The sequence below is a fragment of the Oncorhynchus kisutch genome, unplaced genomic scaffold, assembly GCF_002021735.2.
Source record: "Oncorhynchus kisutch isolate 150728-3 unplaced genomic scaffold, Okis_V2 Okis05a-Okis16b_hom, whole genome shotgun sequence".
In the NCBI taxonomy this organism is placed as follows: Eukaryota; Metazoa; Chordata; class Actinopteri; order Salmoniformes; family Salmonidae; genus Oncorhynchus; species Oncorhynchus kisutch.
The window spans coordinates 5,185,136-5,207,339 of NW_022261982.1; the positions used below are offsets into that span (position 1 = coordinate 5,185,136).

The following is a 22,204-nucleotide window of genomic DNA, read 5'->3' on the forward strand; positions in this document are numbered from 1 at the left end:
TGCGTGCGTGTGTGTGTACAGTGCTGGTAGCTTTAAGTGCGTGTGTTTGTTTTCCACCACCAGATTTTAAACAAGTGCTTAAATGTTAACTCTTGATTATTGATGACCTCATTTCTATCACAGCCCCAGATGAGTCCCAGGGAGTGTAAGTCAACAGAATGATGTTTCAATTGAAGACAGATTTGTAGAAATGTGGCTTTTTCGTAAAATGCAATGCATCTTACAGTTGTAAAAGGAAAGATGCAGCGTTTTACAGTCAGGCTTTAAACAGACTATTTAGGCAGAATTTATTCAGAATATTTACACTCAATAAAACCCATTTCTAACTAAGCCTTGACGTCTTCAGGCCAACTGAAGAAAAATAAATGACAACAAGACTTTCAAATACAGGAACTAGTGTATCATCCTGAATCTGACGGCTTCGCTCTGTAGACATGATTATTAATTTACCGTTCCACAATGTCCTTTCTGTTATTACATTAGTGGGTTAATGCAGAGGAACCATTTTGTCCAGACCAGTGATCAGCAGAACAGCAGGATATCTAATATGTGTCCCAAAATGGCACCCTATTTCCTGGCCTATGTAGTGTACTATGTTTAAATTAGAGCCCTATGGGCCCTGGTCAAGAGTAGTGCACTACATAAGGAATAGGGTGTCATTTGGCACACGGCCTTAAGCAGTGTATTAGGGTCAGGGAGTTGGAACAGACCTCCTTTGGCATTAAGGTTTTTCCAAACACAATTCACCACAGGACCCTGAAGCCTCACAAATGAAAAGCTTCCCTCTAAACAGCTACATATGGCCTATTACCCCCGGCTTAACCTTTTCAACTCAGTCCCCGACCGACTGCTGGGGAGGAGGAGAGAGCCAAGCAGAGGGGAGCCGTCCTCTATTCACATCCTAGATCCTGCTAATGTGGGGGAGGTTCTGTATCTGGTGTTTGGATGGACATCTTCATATCTGTGGTGTACATGCAGGCCTGGTATTGGAAGAGATGTTTGGAGGAGGGTTTATGTGTTTTCTCTCTCCTCGTGTCTGTGTCAGGGTGACCTGATAAGAGAGACATAAGACTATAATGGACATGTTCAAGGACTTTAACAAGATATCACCAGGATTTGAATTAACCCTCCCCGTACCTTGTCTTTCTCCCCCAAACCAAACGGAGCCTTTCTTTAGCTCTACTTTCAGTTTCATTTTAATATTGTAGGAGATTGGAGATTTTCTATGGAACATTTTCTATGTCCATGAGTAACCTAGGCTTCAATGTGTCCTGGAAACCTGACCCTAAGGTTCAGATGCGCACATCTATTTGACAGAGTTTCGTATTGTATTCCCCAGTAATATGACTGGCAGAGACAGTCTCCATAGGAATATACTGTAGATAGCTGAGGCTTCCCTCTCTGTACACAAGTATCTTATTTATTTGGCCTGCATGTAAACAACTCTCTGAGTGGAGGAGGAATATCCAGCCTGATCTAACTGAGTGGAGGAGGAATATCCAGCCTGATCTAACTGAGTGGAGGAGGAATATCCAGCCTGATCTGCGCGGAGGAGGAATATCCAGCCTGATCTAACTGAGTGGAGGAGGAATATCCAGCCTGATCTAACTGAGTGGAGGAGGAATATCCAGCCTGATCTAACTGCGTGGAGGAGGAATATCCAGCCTGATCTAACTGAGTGGAGGAGGAATATCCAGCCTGATCTAACTGAGTGGAGGGGGAATATCCAGCCTGATCTAACGGAGTGGAGGAGGAATATCCAGCCTGATCTAACTGAGCGGAGGAGGAATATCCAGCCTGATCTAACTGAGTGGAGGAGGAATATCCAGCCTGATCTAACTGAGTGGAGAAGGAATATCCAGCCTGATCTAACAGAGTGGAGGAGGAATATCCAGCCTGATCTAACTGAGAGGAGGGGGAATATCCAGCCTGATCTAACGGAGTGGAGGAGGAATATCCAGCCTGATCTAACTGAGCGGAGGAGGAATATCCAGCCTGATCTAACTGAGTGGAGGAGGAATATCCAGCCTGATCTAACTGAGTGGAGGAGGAATATCCAGCCTGATCTAACTGAGTGGAGGAGGAATATCCAGCCTGATCTAACTGAGTGGAGGAGGAATATCCAGCCTGATCTAACTGAGTGGAGGAGGAATATCCAGCCTGATCTAACTGAGTGGAGGGGGAATATCCAGCCTGATCTAACGGAGTGGAGGAGGAATATCCAGCCTGATCTAACGGAGTGGAGGGGGAATATCCAGTCTGATCCAAGTAGCTGACAGGAAGAGGAATATCCAGCCTGATCCAACCGCACAATAGCCTGGTCTCAGATCTGTCTGCGCTGTCTTGCCAACTCCATTTCTGTCACAGCAACGCGCTGGAGTTGTCAAGAGAGCACAGACAGATCTGAGACCAGGCTAAAGCCAATGGCTTCCACCACAAAACATTTACATCTAATAGATAGGAGAGAAGCTGGGAGGACTGGTGAGAGGCAAGGACTAGTTCTGTTTCTGGGCATATTTAGACATAATCAGGAGTCATACTGATCTAAATTGCTCTGTGAAGGTTTTCCAGAACTCTGGTTTAAAACACAACAATGTTAGACTGTTGTTCATATTGATCCAGTCTAGTTTTAACTCTGGTTTAAAACACAACAATGTTAGACTGTTGTTCATATTGATCCAGTCTAGTTTTAACTCTGGTTTAAAACACGACAATGTTAGACTGTTGTTCATATTGATCCAGTCTAGTTTTAACTCTGGTTTAAAACACGACAATGGTGGACTGTTGTTCATATTGATCCAGTCTAGTTTTAACTCTGGTTTAAAACACGACAATGGTGGACTGTTGTTCATATTGATCCAGTATAGTTTTAACTCTGGTTTAAAACACGACAATGGTGGACTGTTGTTCATATTGATCCAGTCTAGTTTTAACTCTGGTTTAAAACACAACAATGTTAGACTGTTGTTCATATTGATCCAGTCTAGTTTTATGGTCACTTCAAGGCCTCATTATAGAAATATCCTGTTTCCTGTATTTGGTTGATATGTCGGAGAACAAAATAACAGATTTCCTGTGTTCTCCGTTCTGCTGCTAAAACAAGTGTTACGTCAGCTGTCACACACAGAGTATTTCTACTGTCTCTTCATTATTAGGACCAGGGTTATTACAGGTTCTCTACCTCCTAGGTGTCTGTAAAGACATGAGCCACCTTCTGTCCAATCTAACTCAATGTTTATTACAGGTTCTCTACCTCCTAGGTGTCTGTAAAGACATGAGCCACCTTCTGTCCAATCTAACTCAATGTTTATTACAGGTTCTCTACCTCCTAGGTGTCTGTAAAGACATGAGCCACCTTCTGTCCAATCTAACTCAATGTTTATTACAGGTTCTCTACCTCCTAGGTGTCTGTAAAGACATGAGCAACCTTCTGTCCAATCTAACTCAATGTTTATTACAGGTTCTCTACCTCCTAGGTGTCTGTAAAGACATGAGCCACCTTCTGTCCAATCTAACTCAATGTTTATTACAGGTTCTCTACCTCCTAGGTGTCTGTAAAGACATGAGCCACATTCTGTCCAATCTAACTCAATGTTTATTACAGGTTCTCTACCTCCTAGGTGTCTGTAAAGACATGAGCCACCTTCTGTCCAATCTAACTCAATGTTTATTACAGGTTCTCTACCTCCTAGGTGTCTGTAAAGACATGAGCCACCTTCTGTCCAATCTAACTCAATGTTTATTACAGGTTCTCTACCTCCTAGGTGTCTGTAAAGACATGAGCCACCTTCTGTCCAATCTAACTCAATGTTTATTACAGGTTCTCTACCTCCCAGGTCTCTGTAAAGACATGAGCCACCTTCTGTCCAATCTAACTCAATGTTTATTACAGGTTCTCTACCTCCCAGGTCTCTGTAAAGACATGAGCCACCTTCTGTCCAATCTAACTCAACTAAACCAGGCTAAACATGACCCTTATGAAATTACATTCCTGCTCAATCTATGCCTGCCAGGGAAACACATTTTTAATAAATATATTGGTGCTGGCAATGTTAGTTATTGTACTTAGGCTTATAGTGCACTACTTTTGACCAGGGCCCATAGGGCTCAGGTCAAATGTAACACACTAGACAGAGAATAGGGTGCTATTTGGGACACAAACATCACTAGCAGGTTCAAGGGTAATACTGGGGGATTTGGAAAAGACAAGAGGATTTAGAAGTGATTTAGTGTTCATTTTGAGTTGAACCAAGTCAAGTCCAACAGTTTGTCCTCGGGGTCTTTCATTAAATCACAGCAGGAGGGACTGGGACATAAATCTCCAAGTCTACTCTGCTTTCATCCACATGAACACTGAATAAACACTGAAGCTTGTTGTTTTCTCTTACTTTACTTTGCTAACTTGCCAGTTCTAGTTCTGACTAATGACCCATATTTGTCCATTAAAACAAGCCTTTTCTCTTTCCCCCGTCAGGTTCGATGCCGGTCTGTGACTCTGCTAAACAGTAACCATGGCCACAGTAACCATGGCCCTCCTGTCCTAAGATCAGACTCCAGTGGATGTTTTGAGGAAAAAGAAGATGGAGGATCTTTGCTCGGAGCATGTAGCTGACCTTCCTCAGAATGGGGGAAGTAGTGGAGGAGGAAGAGGTGGTGGAGAGGGGGTCAGAAAGGTAGAGAACACTGTCACCCAGCTGATTACAAGCGAGGCCTCACGCATCAGCTCTCCTGGCCAGGCTAATCAGAAACCAAGCCTTTCACATATGGTAACTATCCCAGCGTCCCCCACCATGGTCAGTCCCAGCGCCGAGGCTCGAGAAGGGGTGGCTCTTAAGGTGGCTGCCACCGTGCTTCAGCCTCTCTGTCTGGGGGACAGTCCTGTGATGCTGCCCATCCACCCCCTCCAACAGATGGCTGGAGGAACCCCTCCCCAGGGGATCCCTCCGTACCTCCTGACCCACCAGGGGCCTCTCTCCCTGGGCTCCCTCTCCCAAGGCCCTGGTCTCTCCCTGCCTCTGGTCCTGGAGCAGCATGTGTTCCAGCATCTGAACACCATGGGAGCGATGCTCCAGCAGACTCCCCCCTACCCTTCCCTGTCCTTCCTCCAGAACAATCTGCTGTGTCACACCCAGCCTCAGACCTCTTCCATGGCTTCGTTGGCCTTCTGCCAGCCTCCAGCCCTGGATCAGAAACTACCTGGACCTCCAGCCCAGGACCCAGGTAATTGTAATGGTATATAGTAATTCAGCTGTCGACTATTGGTGTGTAACCCCTCCGATTGTAGTAATACAACCATTCTCTCTCTTTCTCTCTCCTAGGTATTCATGCCATCCTCCAGAACCCGGCATTCGCTGCCCTCATACAGGACCTGTTTTCTGCTCAGACCAACCCCATCTCCTCTTCCTGTCACCCAGCGGAGTCAACCCCAACTGACCCCTTTGCTTCAGCCCCGTTCCCCCCATCCCAACCCCAACCTCCACCCCTCTCCTACCCCTACAGCTCCCCGCTAGCCCCCCTGGTACCCCCTGCCACCCTCCTGGTCCCCTACCCTGTCATTGTTCCTCTCCCTGTGCCTCTACCCATCCCTCTCCCTATCCCCGTCCCACAGAGCCAGGAGTCCAAAGGATTCTCTGACCCCTCTAAATCAGCCTGCATGGTGACTAAAAGCACACAGACTAACTATGAGGAGATCGTCAGTCCTCCACCACATGGTAACATTATGACTCTTTACCCTCCATCGTCAATGGCCTCTCTGTCCTCTGTTGCCATGGTCCCCGAGGGGGAGGTGCTTGACCTATCAGTGAAATCCCCTCCCATTATCCAACCAAAGCAGGAAATGGCATTTCAACAACACGATGACACTGTCCTCGACCTGTCTGTAGCTAGTAAACAGAAAAGAAAAGAGCGTCCTTCATCGCGGGACTGGCACACTTCTTCCGAGGGCGCTACTACAGCTTGGCTCCCTTCACCCGAGGGCACTACATCTGTTTCTCTGGAGGTCTTAAAGCCTGCGGAGTGCACTCAGAAGCTTCACCACCACCCTAGCCTGTTGAACGGTGTAACCCATGTAGAATTCAGTAGACGGCGTCAGTGGGCGGTTGTGGATGGAGGTGGGAGCGGTAATAGACCCAGCAGCGAGCCCAAGAGCAGTAGCAGCAGCGGTAGCTCCAACTTTGAGATCTTTCACACCTCTCAAACAGCCAAAGTCATCGTGGCGGTCAAAGACGCGATCCCCACCACCGCCATCTTCTGTGGGAAGATCAAGTCTCTCTCAGGGCTGTCCAGTAAGAGCCTGTCTATTAAACAACACGACTCCTCCGGCCACACGGGGGCGCTGTTACATCAGTGTTACGGTTCTCTGCCTCTAACCAGAGGACACCATGTGGTGGAGCAGAAGGACCCTAACCTCCCCAGGAACAGACAGGCCATCAAACTGAAGAAGGTCAGTTCACAGGAGATCCACATCCTCCCCATCAAGAAGCAACGTCTGGCTGCCTTCTGCCCCAGGAAGTAGAGAGTTAGCCTGGTCCCAGATCTGTTTGTAGAGAGGAGTTAGCCTGGTCCCAGATCTGTTTGTAGAGGAGTTAGCCTGGTCCCAGATCTGTTTGTAGAGAGGAGTTAGCCTGGTCCCAGATCTGTTTGTAGAGAGGAGATAGCCTGGTCCCAGATCTGTTTGTAGAGGAGTTAGCCTGGTCCCAGATCTGTTTGTACTGTCTTGCAGATGTGGGACCAGGCTGGAGCGTGAAGTGTCATTGTAGAAGTGGGATCGAATCCCGGGTCAGACAGACAGGGCGGTCTCTGTTACATAAAGGAGGTGGTGATGAGGTGAACTATCCTTGACTAAGACCTGAAGACTTGCGTTAGCTCCCCGAGCTTAGCTAATGCCTAGGCTTTAGCTCAACAGGCTAACACAGTCTTGTGGGACACAAGAGACCCGAGGTTCAAATCCAGTTGGTTACGTGTCTTTACTGCTAGCTCTTGTTGTTGACAGAAGTTCTGAGACATTGGCCAAGTGCTGTGACTACGGCAGACGATTGAGGACAATCTTCCTGGCACGGACAATATCTCTTCCATGTGTTGAGAGACGAAGGACGACTTTGTTGCTGTAGTGCTGTGACTACGGCAGACGATTGGGGACAATCTTCCTGGCATGGACAATATCTCTTCCATGTGTTGAGAGACGAAGGACCACTTTGTTGCTGTAGTGTTGTGACTGTATTTGTAGTTGTCTGACATTTTTACCTTCATGTTTAATTCATCAATATAAACTGTTAAAAGAGGACTTTCTCCTTTTACAAAATGCTGTCAATTCACAGATTAAATGTGGCTGTCCATCGTCTGCTACTTCCCATGTGAAAAGGTACATTTGTTGATGCTTCGCTAGGCCTATACAGTATTTCATATCTGATTTAGGATCAGACACTTAGCCAGTCATTTGATGGTTCATGTTTGTATGTGATTCAGTTGGAGAAAACTGTCATGAGAATAAAACAAAGTGTTCTTGTTGAGCATGATGCCCCTTTGTCTTAACATCACATGTACTTATTTATTACTAAAAGGGACACTTCCCTTTTCAAATGATTAAAGGTTCATGCCGGGGCGGCCTGGTGGTTAGAGTGTTGGGCCAGTAACCATTAAAGGCTGCTGGATCCAATCCATGAGCTGACAAGGTAAAAATGTCTGTTCTGCTCCTGAACAAGGCAGTTAACCCACTGTTCCCCGGTATGCCCGCGTTGTAAATAAGAATTTGTTCTTAACTGACTTGCCTAGTTAAATAAAAGGTTTAAATAAAAATGCTTGTCAACTCTCATGAAATGAGGCAAATGGTGAAAAAAAAAAAAGTTTAATTGCGTGAAAGTACATATGAAAATATTATTTAACAAAGGAGCCGTTTCCAGTACCGGTACTTGAAAAGTTGTTTTTACCATATGTATGTACACTGTGTGTCGTTTCTATGGAACAACAGACGAAAATGTAGAATCTTAAAAAATATATACAAAGTTGATCTAAAATATTGTCAAACAGAAAATGAACTAAACAAGCAAATGCTACTATGAAGAAGTCTGTCCTAAAACACAAAAGCCTAGTAAAACCTGAGTATCACAATAAAGCAAGGCCGTTGTAAGTGTTACCGTTCATTTCAACTGAAAACCTTCGGAAAAATGTTCAGGAATGGATCACTTCTTCTGCCACAGAGACGAGATAAATAGTCAAAATAAGTCCTATTTTATCACATTATAGGTTGTTGTGACACAAATGAATCCCATCCACATCTTTTCCTTGTGTGTTGAATCCCCCTAACACTCCATATCCTGTTTGTCTGACTGCTACACAGCCTTGTATCCATATATGCAGGATATCCTGGACATGAAACGTTAGATACATATTAACTGTCCATTTGGTGCTTGAAAACCTTCAGACAACCAACAGTCAACTATCTACTTTTAACGGCTATGATTTGAAATGAGATGAAGGCCATACACGTGTTGCAATCAATGTTCAGCGTGGCTACCATCAGGTAGTTGTCGGATGGTGTAGCCAACATTACAAATACCATATTGTTTGGGTTAAAATACAGACAGGATTCAACACAACCCTGTATATATGTAGAGATGAATAATACCTTTTAAAGACGGTACAAAATCCAAGATATAAAAAACATCTTTTTTGGCTTTTTATGTAAAACACAGGTTTTTTGTCTGGTTCTTCAAACAGAAGTCCACCATCTTCTTTTACAATGAGACGTTGACTTGAACAGGAACTTCCTGTCTTCATTGTCCAACATATTCTAGAATCTACACGCAGCAGAGGAATATGTGAATGTCCAATCACAATCATAGATCCTGGTTAGAAGTTCCATTGGGCGATCCGAAGAAGGATCAGTGTTCCAACGAGTCCAGATTGTGTGATGTCACACCCTGAATGCACTGAGGAGTACGGTCAAATGCAGTGTCCAAAACAAACAATGAATCTTAACAGCATGGTACATTCTCCTTATCAACATCCTTTGATATTTAAACTATTGAAGAATCAAATCACAGTATCCATATAGAAGCTGAATGGTTGATATCTTATTGCAATGAGAGGCTAGTGCAACAAGTAGTACATGGCATTGGGGGTTGTGTGGAGATGGCTCCTTGCATCTCCAGGTCTCCACGGCCGACAGTAGCCTGGTCTCAGATCTGTTTGTTTTTTACAGAACATTCTGGGACCAGGCTAAGTAGGTAAGGGTTGAGAGAAGGTGTACATGGGCAATGCATAGGTAGGTAAACACTCAACATCATCCTTTGGGATTCAGCTGAGTCTATTCTAAAGAATAGTAGACTGAAGTTCGTTCATAGTGTTTCTCTGTACTGACGTTCACGCTGACGTTCATACTGTTTCTCTGAATGCTCTTCATCACAGGATGAGGTATGAAGGTCTCTGCAAAGGAATGATTAAGGACTCATTGTGCTTAGGGTTTGATCTTCCCATTCTAGTGTGTGTGTGTGTGTGTGTGTGTGTGTGTGTGTGTGTGTGTGTGTGTGTGTGTGTGTGTGTGTGTGTGTGTGTGTGTGTGTGTGTGTGTGTGTGTGTGTGTGTTACTGTTTGGTCTGTTTGAGCCTCTCGATGTGGTGACATAGCTTGAGGGCGGGGCCTAGCTTCAGACCCATGTACTTCATGATGATGTCACTACGTAGAAGCATCAGCGCCTTTCCGTCGATCTCCTGAAGACAAGAGACAAACGCAGTCAGAAAGAGGGCTTAGCACCAACACAGGACCAGATGACAGCCAAGATGGCCGAAACATCTCTGACTAACTCTTCTAAATGAAAGGTTGTGGGGTTTTTTATGTTCAACAGTGATAGGTGCACCTATTTCCCCCAACACAGAACAAACATAACAGCAGAACAACAACATCATTCTCTCTGAGCTGAGATGTCCAGACAGACATCAACAGAAAATGTCTGGCGTCGTACTGTAAACATTCACTGCGTTGTAGATGGCCTGTATGGTTGAACAGAGTTGGGTTTTCCTGGAGGGAATGAAAGTGATTCTCTCCAGACAGGTAGGGAAGGTTCTGAGACAGGCCAGTGCTAGTCTCCCAGGTTATAGACTAAACACAGAGGACACAGGCCAGTGCTAGTCTCCCAGGTTATAGACTAAACACAGAGGACACAGGCCATAGGAATAGAATTAGAACAGTGTTGTAAATCTCTCTCTGTGACACAGACGTCCTCCCTTCCTGCTTCTGACAGGGACATACACACAGCAAGGAGGACTGGAGCACATCAGAACCAGGCCAGACACCTAACACATATCCAGGGGTGAATTTCTTTTTAGTGTAACATCAGGCCTGGACCCGGCACTTAGACACACATCTAGGGGGCATCTCAATAGTGTAACATCAGGCCTGGACCCGGGACATAGACACACATCTAGGGAGCATCTCAATAGTGTAACATCAGGCCTGGACCTGGCACTTAGACACACATCTAGGGAGCATCTCAATAGTGTAACATCAGGCCTGGACCTGGCACTTAGACACACATCTAGGGAGCATCTCAATAGTGTAACATCAGGCCTGGACCCGGGACATAGACACACATCTAGGGAGCATCTCAATAGTGTAACATCAGACCTGGGGCACTTAGACACACATCTAGGGAGCATCTCAATAGTGTAACATCAGGCCTGGACCTGGCACTTAGACACACATCTAGGGAGCATCTCAATAGTGTAACATCAGGCCTGGACCCGGCACTTAGACACACATCTAGGGAGCATCTCAATAGTGTAACATCAGGCCTGGACCCGGCACTTAGACACACAGGACAAGAAACATCATCAATCAATAAATAAATCAATCAAGGTCCACTCACGTGTTTTCTGAAGAGCTCCACGTGGGGTCCGAGTGTTTGGGGGTCGGCGTCGTGGACAAACTGCATCACCTCATCCACAGACCAGGAGGAAGGGGCGTTCCCGGCCCCGTTCCCCGCTGCAGCCTCCCGGTCTGCAGCTGCCAGGTGCTCAGGACCTGTGGTGGAGCTCGCAGCTGAACAACAGAACACACAGACAGAGCAGCAGAGAGTCAGAATTCAATATTCACCTTTCTAGTTAACCACCATGAATACTGATCCTTTCAGACTTTACAGGGCGGCAGGTAGCCTAGTGGTCAGAGCGTTGGACTAGTAACCGAAAGGTTTCAAATCCCCGAGCTGACAAGGTGCCATTCTGCCCCTGAACAAGGCAGTTAACCCACTGTTCCTAGGCTGTCATTGAAAATAAGAATTTGTTCTTAACTGACTTGCCTAGTTAAATAAAGAAAATTACTTTACAGGGAAGGCACAACATATCCATGGCATTGTCCACTAGGTGGCAGTGCTACACAACATATTTACTGCCACCTGACTACACTGCTGTTAAACGAATGAAAATAAAAACACCATTGCCTTTCTTGATCTAACTTGTCTTGCTAGCACTGTCTCAGCTGCTTTATTCTGGAAAATGTACTGGCTATGACTGAGATGTGTGGTTGTCTCACCTAGCTATCTTAAGATGAATGCACTAACTAAGTCGCTCTGGATACGAGCGTCTGCTAAGTTACTAAAATGTTGAATGTGATCTGCTCCAACACAGGAAGCCTAGCCACCCCCCAAAAAATCTACATTCAAACAAACGTAAATGGCCAACTAGAATCTAGAGGCACACACAAGGCCCGCCCAGTCAGCAAGCCAATGGGGGTTAAGCTCTTACAAGGCCTACCTTCCACTCTTCTCTGTAGCCCTCTGGACCCCAGGTCGGAAGGGTTGGGGGCCAGGCGCCTGAGGGGTGGTGGTGGGGGGTGACCAGGGCCAGACCCAGGGTAGTAGGGGCTGCTGGACCCCTGGCCACGGTACTCTGAAGTGGTGCGTTGTGTCAGGGGGCGAGGGGTCATGGAGGGAGAGGTGGAGGTGTCCATAGGGTCCTCAGTCAAACCGTTCTCACTGCGAGGAAGGGGCTCTGATGGAGGGTAAGAGAGGTAGCGTATAGACACACACCAATACAGTGTCACACACACATGAATTCTTAAAGTAAAATGCCATCTAATAATGTGTCATGAGAAACTAAGCAAGTGTTTGATGATTGGTGATTAATCATGAAGTGGTAGCATAGCCGTTAGCTGCTTGGTGATCAACCATGAAGTGGTAGCTTAGCCGTTAGCTGCTTGGTGATCATTGATTAATCATGAAGTGGTAGCTTAGCCGTTAGCTGCTTGGTGATCAGTGATTAATCATAAAGTGGTAGCTTAGCCGTTAGCTGCTTGGTGATCGGTGATTAATCATGAAGTGGTAGCTTAGCCGTTAGCTGCTTGGTGATTAATCATGAAGTGGTAGCTTAGCCGTTAGCTGCTTGGTGATCGGTGATTAATCATGAAGTGGTAGCTTAGCCGTTAGCTGCTTGGTGATCGGTGTTCAATCATGAAGTGGTAGCTTAGCCGTTAGCTGCTTGGTGATTAATCATGAAGTGGTAGCTTAGCCGTTAGCTGCTTGGTGATCGGTGATTAATCATGAAGTGGTAGCTTAGCCGTTAGCTGCTTGGTGATTAATCATGAAGTGGTAGCTTAGCCGTTAGCTGCTTGGTGATCGGTGATTAATCATGAAGTGGTAGCTTAGCCGTTAGCTGCTTGGTGATTAATCATGAAGTGGTAGCTTAGCCGTTAGCTGCTTGGTGATCGGTGATTAATCATGAAGTGGTAGCTTAGCCGTTAGCTGCTTGGTGATCGGTGTTCAATCATGAAGTGGTAGCTTAGCCGTTAGCTGCTTGGTGATTAATCATGAAGTGGTAGCTTAGCCGTTAGCTGCTTGGTGATCGGTGATTAATCATGAAGTGGTAGCTTAGCCGTTAGTTGCTGATGCAATTACATTGAACAGTGGCAGGTCATCAATATCTGTACAGTTACTAAGACTTCATTAATAAACTATACAAGCAGAAGTTTTAATTAACCAAACAGCAGTTATGCATTAAGGATAGTGTTTCAATAATGTAGAATCAGGGATAATAAGAAGGAAGACGATTGGCCACAACTATCACTCTACTGAGGACACAAGGAAGTGGTTATTTGTGTTAATTCAGTAGAGTGGTCCTTCTAGTTAATCACAGTGCCCAGTCCAGCACTGGGCTGCATCTTAATAGTGTAGAGAGGCTTCCTCTCCTTCTAGTTAATCACAGTGCCCAGTCCAGCACTGGGCTGCATCTTAATAGTGTAGAGAGGCTTCCTCTCCTTCTAGTTAATCACAGTGCCCAGTCCAGCACTGGGCTGCATCTTAATAGTGTAGAGAGGCTTCCTCTCCTTCTAGTTAATCACAGTGCCCAGTCCAGCACTGGGCTGCATCTTAATAGTGTCGAGAGGCTTCCTCTCCTCATTTCATCTGCACTGACATTAAAGAACTGGACAGGTGAAAGTCAATTCCTGGGTAGCTATCCTCCATTTAGTTTTTCCTTATCCTGTATTCTGTGTTTATATATCAGTACTGAAGGAGACGAGATGACAAAGGAAGGACAGGAGGTCATTTCAAACTATTGCGATGTATCCCCAGTGAGTGCACCAGGGGTAGCTCTGAGGCTGAGGGGTGCTAGTGTACCTTCCGAGGGGTGTGCCTCTGTGCTGTGCAGCCGTTTGGAGGACAGGGGAGAAGGGTAAAGGTTACAGTCCCTGTCTCTGTCCACCTGGAAACGCCTGCTCCTTCCTACGGAGCCTCTGGCTATGGACAAGGCCTCTGACATCTCTTCTTTTACTGAAGACAACAGAGGAGAGACAAGAGACGGCATCAGCTACTGCCAACTGAGGGCCACTGAGATCTCTGGAAACTTGTGTTTTATAGAGGGGTCTGATGTTTCATGTGGGTCAGTGACCTGTTGAAGGAAATGCTATGACATTATAGATGACCAATGGAATATTAGAGACATAGCCACCGTTTCTAATGTGACTGTTGATGGGAAATACATGCTGGCTTGTGGCTTTGTGACAAAGATAAGGAAAAGCTCACACACACACACACACACACACACACACACACACACACACACACACACACACACACACACACACACACACACACACACACACACACACACACCATGGTTTGCAGGCATTACCTGACGTGCTCCTGTCGTAGGCTGTGTGTCCAGTGGAGGACATGAATGCAGGGCTGAAGGGTTGGGAGGAGAACAGGTTGTCACTCTGCAGCTGGTGACACAGAGTCTCCATGAACCTGAGCACAAAGGAGGCAGAGGAGGCCTGTGGCAGCTTGACATAGTGGATCCCCCCATCAGACCGCACTGCAGAGTGGGAGACAGAACAGATAGACACAGTCATATGGTATCTAGCTGATTACAGAGGCACTGAAGGCCTGGGACAGTAAGAAGGCCTACAAACCTGACTTGGTTACATCAGCTCTGTCAGGAGGAATGGGCCAAAATTCACCCAACTTATTGTGGGAAGCTTATGGAAGGTTACCCGAAACGTTTGACCAAAGTTAAACAATTTAAAGGCAATGCTAGAAAATACTAATTGAGTGTTTGTAAACTTCTGACCCACTGGGAATGTGATGAAAGAAATAAAAGCTGAAATAAATCATTCTCTCTACTATTATTCTGACATTTCACATTCTCAAAATAAAGTGCTGACCCTAACTGACCTAAAAACAGGGAATTTTTACTAGGATTAAATGTCAGGAATTGTGAAAAACTAAGTTTAAATGTGTTTGGCTAAGGTGTATGTAAACTTCCGACTTCAACTGTCTGTATCTGGGCTGAGAGAGGCAGGCTGTACCAGATATACATCACATAGCTCTTTACCTAGCTGTTGAAACACTATCTGTTAGGGACCTGACCATACCATATTATCACCATACTTATGTATGGAGAATTCTCACAATTCTGTATGTATTGCGATTCGATACTGTGATTTTATTGTGATTCCATGTTCCAAACATATTGTTCACCATTTGTCTGCTGTAGAGGAACAAGAGAGAACCATGAGAACCATGAGAACCATGAGAACCATGATTCTATGGCGCAGTAACGGACATGATTATTTGGTTTCTACGGCGCAGTAACAGACATGATTATTTGGTTTCTACGGCGCAGTAACGGACATGATTATTTGGTTTCTACGGCGCAGTAAAGACATGATTATTTGGTTTCTATGGCGCAGTAAAGACATGATTATTTGGTTTCTATGGCGCAGTAAAGACATGATTATTTGGTTTCTATGGCGCAGTAAAGACATGATTATTTGGTTTCTATGGTGCAGTAAAGACATGATTATTTGGTTTCTATGGTGCAGTAAAGACATGATTATTTGGTTTCTATGGCGCAGTAAAGACATGATTATTTGGTTTCTATGGCGCAGTAAAGACATGATTATTTGGTTTCTATGGTGCAGTAAAGACATGATTATTTGGTTTCTATGGCGCAGTAAAGACATGATTATTTGGTTTCTATGGCGCAGTAAAGACATGATTATTTGGTTTCTATGGCGCAGTAAAGACATGATTATTTGGTTTCTATTGTGCAGTAAAGACATGATTATTTGGTTTCTATGGTGCAGTAACAGATGGCCCAGCATCAGATGACCCCCCCCCCCCCACACGGACTGGGACCCCCCCGGGGAGCCCCTCCCAAACCAGGTTACGGACGCATGTCACTTCTCATTACCCCCAGACACATGACATCAGCTGCTGCACACACACTTTATCCCACCAGGCATTATCCAGTGCACCATGTGGGCTCTGCAGCCTAAACCAATTCCTACTGCCTGATTGAATCCCCAGCCTACCCCCATATTCCCATTTGGAATTTGCCATTATTTTAATGAGGACTGAGGAACTATTTGAATATGTAGAGTCTGTGTAGAGTAGACGGTCTAGGGGCCGGGATGTTCTTCTGACTTCTTCATCATGTCATGACATCACTGTGGAGTAACAACCCTAGTGTTTCTGTCCAGTGAGGGTTGGACCATCTGGGTTCGGACCGGAGTCTCCGACACATCACAGGACTGTGTTAGCGAGCTGAACTAAAGCCTACAGGCATTAGCTTGAAGTCTTCAGCTCATAGGCAAGCTTAGTTACTCATCACGTCAGCACGGCAGTTCACCGACCCTCCTTCATTACACAACCATTGAACACCTCATGATATCATGAGAACAATACAAGACTACACTAGCTATAACCACAGACCATATATCAGGACAGGCCCCAGCTAAAATGGCTGACCAACTGTTCCATTCTGATGTATAGGGACTACATGACATCAGCCTATCTAGGGTTATACATCTATGGCTATAATACCTCTGATGATCTCTCCTCCTGTCTAGGGTTATACATCTATGGCTATAATACCTCTGATGATCTCTCCTCCTATCTAGGGTTATATATCTATGGGCTAACATACCTCTGATGATCTCTCCTCCTATCTAGGGTTATATATCTATAGGCTATAATACCTCTGATGATCTCTCCTCCTGTCTAGGGTTCTACATCTATGGCTATAATACCTCTGATGATCTCTCCTCCTGTCTAGGGTTCTACATATATGGCTATAATACCTCTGATGATCTCTGCTAACATACCTCTGATGATCTCTCCTCCTATCTAGGGTTCTACATCTATGGCTATAATACCTCTGATGATCTCTCCTCCTATCTAGGGTTCTATATCTATGGCTATAATACCTCTGATGATCTCTCCTCCTATCTAGGGTTCTACATCTATGGCTATAATACCTCTGATGATCTCTCCTCCTATCTAGGGTTCTATATCTATGGGCTAACATACCTCTGATGATCTCTCCTCCTGTCTAGGATTATACATCTATGGCTATAATACCTCTGATGATCTCTCCTCCTGTCTAGGATTATACATCTATGGCTATAATACCTCTGATGATCTCTCCTCCTGTCTAGGGTTATATATCTATGGCTATAATACCTCTGATGATCTCTCCTCCTGTCTAGGGTTCTATATCTATGGGCTAACTTACCTCTGATGATCTCTCCTCCGTCGGACTGGGACTGTAGGAAGCTGAAGAGGAAGGTTGGTTGGTAGGCACAGTCCACACATGCCTGAACAGCCTGCTGTAGGACAGTGTTGACCGGACCCGGTCCAAAGTGGTCCGGCAGCTGCTGCAACTGCTTCCTGTCCAGGTGTGGACCACAGGCTCCGTGCTTGTTCACGTACACACACACTGGGGGAGTGAGAGAGAGAGAGAGAGAGAGAGAGAGAGAGAGAGAGAGAGAGAGAGAGAGAGAGAGAGAGAGAGAGAGAGAGAGAGAGAGAGAGACAGAGAGAGAGAGAGAGAGAGAGAGAGAGAGAGAGACAGAGAGAGACAGAGAGAGACAGAGAGAGACAGAGAGAGAGAGAGAGAGAGAGAGAGAGAGAGAGAGAGACAGAGACAGAGAGACAGAGAGAGACAGAGAGACAGAGAGAGACAGAGAGAGACAGAGAGAGAGAGAGAGACAGAGAGAGAGAGAGAGAGAGAGAGAGAGAGAGAGAGAGACAGAGAGAGAGATGAAGGTCAGGGGTCAGGAAGCACTAGAACATGTCTAAAGCTTCATTCTAGATGGACCAGTTAAATCACTCAGAACAATGACCAGCTGGACTGCTCTAGATGGACCAGTTAAATCACTCAGAACAATGACCAGCTGGACTGCTCTAGATGGACCAGTTAAATCACTCAGAACAAGGGACCAGTTGGACTGCTCTAGATGGACCAGTTAAATCACTCAGAACAAGGGACCAGTTGGACTGCTCTAGATGGACCAGTTAAATCACTCAGAACAAGGGACCAGTTGGACTGCTCTAGATGGACCAGTTAAATCACTCAGAACAAGGGACCAGTTGGACTGCTCTAGATGGACCAGTTAAATCACTCAGAACAAGGGACCAGTTGGACTGCTCTAGATGGACCAGTTAAATCACTCAGAACAATGACCAGTTGGACTGCTCTAGCGTGTGAATATATACTGAGTGTACCAAACATTAAGAACATCTTCCTAACATGGAGTTGCACCCCCTTTTCCCCTCAGAACAGCCTCAATTCGTCCGGGCCTGGACTCTACAAGGTGTAGAAAGCGTCCCAAAGAGATGCTGGACATTATTGACTCTAATGCTTCCCACAGTTGTGTCAAGATGGCTGGGTGTCCTTTGAGTGGTGGACCATTCTTGATACACACAGGAAACTGTTGAGTGTGAAAACCCCAGCAGCATTGCAGTTCTTGACCCACACCGGTGTGCCTGGCACCTACTACCAAACCCCATTCAAAGGCACTTAAATCCTTTGTCTTGCCCAATCACCCTATGAATGACACACATACACAACCATATCTCAATTGTCTCAAGACTTTAAAATCCTTGTTTAACCCTGTCTCCTCCCCTTCATCTACACTGATTGAAGTGGATTTAACTAGTGACATCAATAAGGGATCATAGGTTCAACCTGGATTCACCTGATCAGTCTATGACAAGGAAAGATCAGGTGTTCCTAATGTGTATATCTGTTAATACACAGATCTGTTAAACTGCATCACTGTTATAATTTATCTGACAGGAGTCTTACCTGTGGAGACCACTCCAGGGCTGTTGTCCTTCGGTCCATGAAGGTTGATCAGTCTGGTCTCAGAGGCTGTGGTATATACAGAGCCTGTCCCCGAGGAGGGCAGCACACGTGGCTTCCTCTGAACAAACACAACCTTGTTTATTTTACCTTTATTTAACCAGGCAAGTTAGTTAAGAACAAATTCTTATTTTCAATGACGGCCTAGGAACAGTGGGTTAACTGCCTGTTCAGGGGCAGAACGACAGATTTGTACCTTGTCAGCTCGGGGGGTTTGAACTTGCAACCTTCCGGTTGCTAGTCCAACGCTCTAACCACTAGGCTACCCTGCCGTTCACTGACAACTCTTCGATCCCTATCATATACCGACACTACACAGCACCCCTACTGTAGTAATACTACTGTGATGTCGTCATACAACATTGTGTAAAGTGATTGGATTGGAGGTCAAATTCCTCCGGGAGTGTTGACTGGAGCCAATCACTGTGACCAGTCACACATTTCATTAAACAGACAGACAATACAACTGCTGTTCCAATAAGCATACTTTTTCAGTCCAGTACTAAACTCAATCTGGATCCAGGAAACTGGTTCATTGACCATAGGCCCTTACCTTGCTCCCAGGCTTGGGCCCCCTCTTCTTATGGGGTCTGGGTGCTAGCTGGGAGCCAGAGACCTGTGGCGTACCATTCAGAGCAGCCTCCGCTGCTGCCTCCGCTGCTGCCTTGAGCAGGGCGATGGTCTGCAGTTTGGGGCGCCGGCCCCGGACCCCCTTCCGCACGGGCAGAGGGGGCAGCGGATGGGGCAGGCGATAGGAGGAGGGGGACTGCATGGAGCGTCTGGAGGGGGCGGGGGGAGAGGAGGAGGCTGGGAGGAAGAGGGCCTTGGGGAGGGTGACTGAAACGAGAGGAAAGGCAAAAGGTGGAATTAGAAAATCATGATGGGATGTTATTTGCCACTGCAACATCACCAGGAATTCAGTCAACTGAAAACACAGCGTTCAGTCATCCACAACAACTGAAAACACAGCGTTCAGTCGTCCACAACAACTGAAAACACAGCGTTCAGTCATCCACAACAGAAAACACAGCGTTCAGTCATCCACAACAACTGAAAACACAGCGTTCAGTCATCCACAACAACTGAAAACACAGCGTTCAGTCATCCACAACAACTGAAAACACAGCGTTCAGTCGTCCACAACAACTGAAAACACAGCGTTCAGTCATCCACAACAACTGAAAACACAGCGTTCAGTCAGAGTTCAGTCATCCACAACAACTGAAAACACAGCGTTCAGTCAGCGTTCAGTCGTCCACAACAACTGAAAACACAGCGTTCAGTCAGCGTTCAGTCGTCCACAACAACTGAAAACACAGCGTTCAGTCATCCACAACAACTGAAAACACAGAGTTCAGTCGTCCACAACAACTGAAAACAGCTTATAATGACCATAGCTGTTTGTTTCATACCTAAGGTTCATTTAATAATGTTGCTTTTAAATACAGCTATTGTTGAATGAATCCATGGTATTAAGGCTTATGAAAAGGGGAGCTACGGTTCTGGGAGGCAAAACAGGAGGACTTCCTGGACACACACACACACACACACACACACACACACACACACACACACACACAAATCAATCACTGTCTGTTCCGATACGCGTTAAGAATTCCACTGAGGTGAAGCGAGTCTACACTCTGCAGCACCAGTAGATCAAACATGGTCTAACACACATGAATGAAAACTTTGATCTTCCCGCTTTGATTCAAAAGCCACAGCTCAAAGTCAGACTTCATACATAACACTACTTCCAATCCAATTCCACACACAAACAATCTACCTCCCCCAGCTCCAGCCAGGCAGCCAAAGGTTCGTTAAAATATCCAAAGCATCACATTTCCACTCCTCGCGTTGGTGGGCTACATTTCAAGTGTTCGCTGTTCGCCCATTTTCCCCTCAAAACATTGAGTCAGTGAAAGGAAAGGTTGGGATCTTTAAGAGGAGGACAGGAAGCAGTAGAGGTTGGAATCTTTAAGAGGAGGAAAGGAAGCAGTAGAGGCAGGGATCTTTAAGAGGAGGAAAGGAAGCAGTAGAGGTTGGAATCTTTAAGAGGAGGACAGGAAGCAGTAGAGGCAGGAATCTTTAAGAGGAGGAAAGGAAGCAGTAGAGGCAGGGATCTTTAAGAGGAGGAAAGGAAGCAGTAGAGGCAGGGATCTTTAAGAGGAGGAAAGGAAGCAGTAGAGGCAGGAATCTTTAAGAGGAGGAAAGGAAGCAGTAGAGGCAGGAATCTTTAAGAGGAGGAAAGGAAGCAGTAGAGGCAGGGATCTTTAAGATGAGGACAGGAAGCAGTAGAGGCAGGGATCTTTAAGATGAGGAAAGGAAGCAGTAGAGGCAGGAATCTTTAAGAGGAGGACAGGAAGCAGTAGAGGCAGGAATCTTTAAGAGGAAAGGTGAGACATACCAGAGTATTCCATCACATTGGGGACAAGGGATACGTTTCCAGTGTGTTGTGTTCTCTGGGTCTAACAAGTCTTTTGTCTGGGGCCCTCCCCCTTTTCATTATAGAGGTCAGGGGTCAGGCTCCCCTGAGACCAGCCAGGTAATCCCCTTCTGCAGACAGCCTGCCTTCATCTCACCTAGATCACAACACTAGGCTACTGTTACATGTTTACTAATTACTAAACTCAAACCTACCATTACTACTATGAGGTTTAGGTTTGTTATAACACTGCGATGCCAATCAATAGTTTAAAAGACATTTGAACAAAATGAAAAACTAGTCTAATATACAGACAATGGGTTTTCTAGAGGTGAGGCTTGCTAAGGGTTGAAATGTTTGTATTTAAACAGCTTAGTATACAGGGCACTTATTATATAGACAGGGCATTACCCATCCCTAAACCAGCTATAATGACAAACACTTATTATATAGACAGGGCATTACCCATCCCTAAACCAGCTATAATGACAAACACTTATTATATAGACAGGACTAAACACATCCCTAAACCAGCTATAATGACAAACACTCATTATATAGACAGGACTAAACACATCCCTAAACCAGCTATAATGACAAACACTCATTATATAGACAGGACTAAACACATCCCTAAACCAGCTATAATGACAAACACTCATTATATAGACAAGGCATTGTAGCTAACCACATCCCTAAACCAGCTATAATGACAAACACTAATTATATAGACAAGGCATTGTAGCTGAACACATCCCTAAACCAGCTATAATGACAAACACTTATTATATAGACAGGACTAAACACATCCCTAAACCAGCTATAATGACAAACACTCATTATATAGACAGGACTAAACACATCCCTAAACCAGCTATAATGACAAACACTCATTATATAGACAGGACTAAACACATCCCTAAACCAGCTATAATGACAAACACTCATTATATAGACAAGGCATTGTAGCTAACCACATCCCTAAACCAGCTATAATGACAAACACTAATTATATAGACAAGGCATTGTAGCTGAACACATCCCTAAACCAGCTATAATGACAAACACTAATTATATAGACAGGACTAAACCCATCCCTAAACGAGCTATAATGACAAACACTCATTATATAGACAGGACTAAA

At 45.3% G+C, this 22,204-nt stretch overlaps 2 protein-coding genes across 4 annotated transcripts in view; one reads left to right on the forward strand and one right to left on the reverse strand.

Annotated features, from left to right (window-relative positions):
• The window catches only part of LOC109878231 (retinoic acid-induced protein 2), a 30,546-nt gene extending 23,016 nt beyond the window's left edge, over positions 1–7,530 (forward strand). The window contains exons 2-3 of one of the 2 annotated variants that reach the window (XM_031813383.1): positions 4,475–5,220; positions 5,319–7,530. In XM_031813383.1, the coding sequence (XP_031669243.1) occupies positions 4,581–5,220; positions 5,319–6,514 (1,836 nt within the window). In that variant the 5' untranslated portion in view covers positions 4,475–4,580 and the 3' untranslated portion in view covers positions 6,515–7,530. Of the gene's footprint in view, positions 1–750; positions 5,221–5,318 lie in introns of those variants that run through there. The other variant, XM_020470473.2, reaches the window with a different exon arrangement.
• A 294-nt stretch (positions 7,531–7,824) lies between these two features.
• LOC109878220 (sex comb on midleg-like protein 2) overlaps positions 7,825–22,204 on the reverse strand; it is a 64,511-nt gene continuing 50,131 nt past the window's right edge. The window contains exons 9-16 of one of the 2 annotated variants that reach the window (XM_031813382.1): positions 19,189–19,472; positions 18,579–18,696; positions 17,004–17,207; positions 14,118–14,300; positions 13,604–13,756; positions 11,745–11,981; positions 10,862–11,034; positions 7,825–9,707 (exon numbers count right to left, since the gene is read on the reverse strand). In XM_031813382.1, the coding sequence (XP_031669242.1) occupies positions 9,582–9,707; positions 10,862–11,034; positions 11,745–11,981; positions 13,604–13,756; positions 14,118–14,300; positions 17,004–17,207; positions 18,579–18,696; positions 19,189–19,472 (1,478 nt within the window). In that variant the 3' untranslated portion in view covers positions 7,825–9,581. Of the gene's footprint in view, positions 9,708–10,861; positions 11,035–11,735; positions 11,982–13,603; positions 13,757–14,117; positions 14,301–17,003; positions 17,208–18,578; positions 18,697–19,188; positions 19,473–22,204 lie in introns of both variants that reach the window. The other variant, XM_031813381.1, reaches the window with a different exon arrangement.